Source organism: Cicer arietinum, chromosome 1 (genome assembly GCF_000331145.2).
Source record: "Cicer arietinum cultivar CDC Frontier isolate Library 1 chromosome 1, Cicar.CDCFrontier_v2.0, whole genome shotgun sequence".
Lineage (NCBI taxonomy): Eukaryota > Viridiplantae > Streptophyta > Magnoliopsida > Fabales > Fabaceae > Cicer > Cicer arietinum.
This window is the reverse complement of record NC_021160.2, coordinates 9,076,404-9,082,056: the sequence shown is the minus strand read 5'-3', so window position 1 is coordinate 9,082,056 and position 5,653 is coordinate 9,076,404. Positions and strand designations below refer to the sequence as shown.

The 5,653-nt window shown below is 26.9% G+C and overlaps 1 protein-coding gene across 2 annotated transcripts; it reads right to left on the bottom strand.

The window, feature by feature from the left end:
• On the bottom strand, positions 1 to 5,653 carry LOC101499736 (disease resistance response protein DRRG49-C). 2 transcript variants are annotated; one of them, XM_073366291.1, is made up of 3 exons: positions 5,384 to 5,653; positions 4,281 to 4,544; positions 1 to 373 (listed from the first exon to the last, which is right to left on the bottom strand). In XM_073366291.1, exons 1-3 carry the CDS (start codon positions 5,562 to 5,564, stop codon positions 81 to 83), a joined length of 738 nt encoding a protein of 245 aa, XP_073222392.1. In that variant the 5' UTR covers positions 5,565 to 5,653; the 3' UTR covers positions 1 to 80. The 2 variants fall into 2 exon arrangements, with proteins under 2 accessions (XP_073222392.1, NP_001351690.1); NM_001364761.1 differs by lacking the exon at positions 1 to 373 and having other exon boundaries at positions 4,046 to 4,544; positions 5,384 to 5,634.

Below are 5,653 nucleotides of genomic sequence, written 5' to 3'. Positions count from 1 at the left end.
TTAAAACAGAAACTTGATCTGAGTATTATTAATTTGGCAGCATATCAAAGTTTTATTAATTAATCCTTAATGAAACACATTCAATAATCAGGATTAGCCAAAAGGTAACCTTCACAAATCTTAATAAGGCCTTCAACCTTATCTTTACCAGCTTTGAGCTCCTCCTCAGTGAGTTGATAATCACCTTTGGTAAAATACTCAACATGTACTTTCCTAATTGTTCCTCCATTTTCGTCATCAAACAATTGGCTCTTGAATGACACTTTTTCCAATGTGTCAGCTAAACCAGTGCCTCCAATTATGCTGAAATTGTATATAAATTTTATTTCATCAATTTCATCCACTCTGTGCAGCACTTGCTTGATTTGGTCCCCTGCACCCATCAAAATTATTCATTTCTCAATTCCTTTAAATCAACCATGATTATAGACTATGTTGTAAAAATTCACTTAAAAGAAAAAGGAAAAAAAAGTAATAGCCACTAATTGAAAAATCAATTTTTTTTATGAGAACAAAAATAAATTGTTTTAGGTATATATGTGAACATATATATATTATTTCAATTTTACTTGATTTTTTGTTTTTTTTTTATAAACTGAACACACAATTACAAAGACTTTTAGAAATTGAAAATAAAAGATATTTTTGTAAGTTTTACGCTTTGAATAAGATATTTTGGGATTTGAATTCTGCACAACGAAAGGAATTCTACATTCATAAATTTTGACATCAATCACCGTTAGATTAAAATTTGATGGTCTAAATATCAGATCAAATTTTAAATTATAATTTAAAAATATTTCAACATTTTTTATATGGTCCTATCTTGATTAGATGGTAATTGATGGCCTAAATACATTTTTAAGATTTAGAGATGTCTGAATGCATTGATAACATGGAATCAAAATTTGACATTTTGAGTATCTAGACGGTGACTGCTGCATTTTTAAGATTTAGATTCAACCATAATCAATCTGAAAGAGACTAGTCTTTTTGCATCCAAACACCCTTAGATTAATTGACAATTTAATTTTTACTATATAATCCTCACTTCTTACTCTAAATAAATTTTTAGTTCTTAAAAAATTATAAGTTAAATTTAGTCTATGTAAATAAATAATTTAATTTAAGTCTTTTTTTTATTAATTATTACAAAAAAAAGTGTTTTTAGTCTTGAATTTAGCTTTTATAAAATCAAAACAACGAATAAAAGTAGACAAAATTTATTTAGAGATTAAATTTATAAATTTGAAAAAATAGTAGATTTTACGTTGAGAAAAAACTTTTTTAACTTGTTTACATAGTAACCTTAGACATATTTCATAATATGTTGAAATTAAATTCAAATCTGAATTTTTCTTTCTCGTTTATATACTTTTTTAGATAAAGGTGATGATGAATTTAAAAGTTAATTACTGACCTTCTTTTATGTTGAGTATCTTGATGGTGCCAGCTTCACCAGTTCCTTCAGTCAACTGAACACTGTCAATAATTGGCACAATTTTTGGGAAAAGGTTATGAATATCTATTGACATGGCTTTGAAGAGCTTAGCAGGGGGAACAGCAGCAGGGGTAGCATATTCTTGAATAACAACACCCATGATGATGATTTTGAATTAATGAAATCAACACAAATGGACTTGAAGATGTAGTTTTTGTGTTTTAGTTTATAACTTTGTTATATATTTATATCATAAGGTATTGGCTGTTTTTGGCATGTGCATAAGGGGGTAGGTGAACTCAAAATGTGTGTGAGTTTGGTGGTGTAGTTTATTGTCATTGGAATTCATTTTTATTTATTTTTTTGTGAAATTTGGAATATTAATATTAGGTGAGAAGAAAATGTCTTTGGAAGAAAAAAGTTGAGATGGATTCGTCAAAGGGGGCGGATTTTAAATACAATAGTTGGAATGGTTTTCTTATGGTTTTGGAGATTATCAAAAATACACTATATACATCATTTGAGGTTTATGTTGATATTGTTCCTAACCTCTTAAGCTGTATAATTGTTGACGGATCTTGATGTGCCTTAGTTTTATAATCAATAAATTGATGCATTTTAAAAAAATTAATTTAGGTGACAATTTTGAAATTATTAAGAGAAAATATCAAATTTTAATAAATTAAGAGATGACACCGAGTTTATTTTTAATAAATTATTAAGAATAATGTTATTAGAATTTAACATTTCTCATAAAATTGAACACAAATACAATATCCTATAAAATACAACGGGTGTCATGTTTTATTTTACATAAAATGTTAAAGTATTATATTTGTAATCTATTTTATGTGAAATTTTATGTTTCAATAATATTTCTCTAACAACAATATTGTCCTTATGATAAGTTTTGACTCATCTAGACTAAACAAATCACTATAGAAATAAAATGCCTATGTCAATCATAGATCGCTAAATGAATAATTATTAATTTATGCACATTTATCATCAATTATGGATGGTTATAATGCCAATAATTGATCTATTCACTTCTTCAACTTCTCACTTTAGAGAAACTAAATCATTTATCATGACGTTTAATCACTAAGTGGCCAAATGTTTCAACACTGTTTTTCTTTTTATATAAGCATCAATATACTATACTTTGTATATAGATAGATGACAAATTATTACATGGATCATGATCCACCATTGATAGATTTTAAAAAATATTTTCAACTTCAACGTTCACATGTCGTCTCTTAGACGTAACCGTTAATGTATGTCTTCAATTTTATGATTAAAATAGTAACTTGAATAATATTACTTTGACAAAATATAAGATAAAAAATATTTATCTCATATTAAATCAACATCAATTAGATTATCATCTTATTCGTAGAAACAAATATGATCATAAACTATTATTTTTGAAAAGTATTATCGTAAGTAAGTAAAATGTTCGATAATTTTTGTTGATGCATAGTGAATAACTTATATAGATGATCTACCTAAACTATTATTTTTGAAAAATATTATCAATCATCATTAAATGTTTTAATAATTTTTAAGAATTATCCGTATTGATTTATATTTAAAAGGCGATCCACCAAAATCCTCTAATAGAATTCAACTATTCAAAGAGTTCTTTCATGTGGCCACGGCCACACCACACACTAGAAATGGATTTCCTAAAGTAGTCCTTCTTGTATTTACTACATCAAGACATTGGGGACCAATCTTAATTGAATGGTTTAAATAAAAGTAAATTTTAATTTTTTGTTTTATAATTCTAAATATTAAATTCGACTTTGATCGAACAATTATCGATATCCAACTATATAAATACCGATAATTTTGACTTTAGTCTATCTGAGTCCCACAAAGATGTTATTAATAGATGACTTTAGAACACATGTTAAAGAATAAAAAACATAGTATTAGTTATGTTCGTAATTATAAGCATTCGTTGAAGAAAAAATGTGTCCTTCGTTATAAACTCTTTTTTAATTTACTAAATATATTTATTGTTATTTTTTAAAAATACCTCTTATTAATTCAATTACACAAATTGAATATATTCATATATACAAGACACTTTGAATAATATTTACACAAAAAATAGACACATTAAATCCACTTTTATTTTTCTTATAAAAGTGAAAAACAAAAACTAAATTAAATAGAAATCGAGATAGTATAATTTTTTTATTTAAAGAATAGTTTTTAAAGTTTTGTGAGATTAATCAAACAAATTTCAACACACTTTTTTTATAATTTTTGGGTTCTTTAACATGTACTCTTAACATAGATGTTAGCATTTTTCCAAAAGGGATGTGAATAGAAAACTACTACATCATAATGAAAACCTTCATGAATACCGAGTAGAGTACCCATATTAATTAGTTTTTGAACTATTGTTTGTTGTGATAATTTTGTAGCAAACTACATAATCAATGAAAAGTTAACCACGTGATCAATGAACAATTTGATTCAATTATGAGTTATTCATTAATTTTTGCTTCCGGAGATACAATTCCCTCGATCTCACAATAATTATTCATTTGATATTTTTGTCTAAACCATCCAATCACTTTATAACTGAATAGAAATTTCTTAAACTATTATTGTAATATTTGTTATTATTAAAATTTATTGATGTAGCGAAGTACACACTTGACTTACAATCTCACACTTCCACAACAAAATGAAAAGAAGAAGAGAGTATGACATTTGGCAACCAAATTAAGCACACTAAATATAATAAAATGTGTCACAAAACAACACACCAGGTATAATAAAAGCACTTAATTGTAATTAGGATTGGCCAAACAATAACCCTCAAGTGCCTTGAAAAGACCATCACCCTTGGCTTTGCCACTTTTGAGCTCCTCTTCAGAAGGAGTAAAATCTCCTTTGGTGTGATACTTCACACTCAACTTTGCAATGGATCCTCCATTTGGGCCTGCAATCAATTTAGCCTCAAATGAGATCTTCTCAACTGTGTCTGGAAGCCCAGCACCTCCAACTATGCTGTAGTGGTAAGCCCAATTAGCATCATCTATTGCGTCCACTTTGTGCAACACAAACTTGGTTTCTCCCTCTGCACATCATTCATTAATTGTTTCACAATCACAAACATCATGACAAATTACTTTGGTTATTACAGCTACTAATGTTAGTACATCACAAACATCATAATGGTTATTTGTCTTCTAACACCAATGAGTGGTAAAGTAATATTTTGTAATTAAAAGAAAGAAAAAAAAAGTAAACATATTTTCTCAAATCACATAGGATCCGCTAGTTTAAGATTCTAAAAATAGTAATTTTGATGTTTTTCTAGTTATATTTGTGTGTAAGTTTTTTTTTAATTATTTTATTAAAAAATGATTTTTATGTTGAAAATGAAATTAGTATTTTTATTAATTTTTGAAGAAAAACATTGAAAACTTCAAATATTTCACACTCAAACCATTTAGGATCTGTTTGTTTAATATTTTTTTCTTAAAAAAATTAGATGTGATAGTTATATTGTGTGTGAACTTTTTTCAAAAATCATTATATTAAAAATGAAATGACTATTTTAGTTAGTTTTTGAGTAAAATCATATTTAATAAAAGAAAAAGAATACAAAACCTCCTTCAAACATTGAAAACTTCAAATATGTTAAAACATAAGTAGTGTCTTAAACATTCTCTTGTATATCTTTATAAATAATATTTTAGACCACCTAATCATATATAGTGATACAAAGTCATAAATCAATTTTGTTATACATTTGATTTCTAACGAATATTTAGTTGCTGATCAATTATTTCTCGTTACAAACCGATAATCATATCATACATTATAAACAATATATTTAGAACACTATTTAATGTGTCTTTTTTTATATATAAAATCATATTCAAGTAACACACATATGAAACATATAGATACCTTCGACGAAAGTGAATTTCTTGATGGTTCCAGGGCCACCATTTCCTTCAACAATTTCAACACTCTTAATGGCATCAATAACCTTTGGAGTAAGGTTGTCAGCATCTGTAACTAGAGCTTTGTAGAGAGTAGCAGGAGCTACAATTGAGGTGGCCTCATCCTCAAAACTGAAAACACCCATGATGATGAATTAAGAATATTGCTAGTGTGAGAAATAAGATATTATTAACAAGTAGCTAGCTTGTTTGTGTGGCTTATGAATGTAGTTGA

Bases quoted from the DNA above. Each gene is read 5' to 3' on its own strand.
- LOC101499736 (XM_073366291.1), bottom strand. From the start codon at position 5,564: ATGGGTGTTTTCAGTTTTGAGGATGAGGCCACCTCAATTGTAGCTCCT. The intron at 4,545-5,383 runs GTATCTATATGT...AATGATGTGCAG, and splicing joins GAAATTCACTTTCGTCGAAG to AGGGAGAAACCAAGTTTGTG. The intron at 374-4,280 runs GTTATTGTTTGG...TGATGGGTGCAG, and splicing joins TCTTTTCAAGGCACTTGAGG to GGGACCAAATCAAGCAAGTG.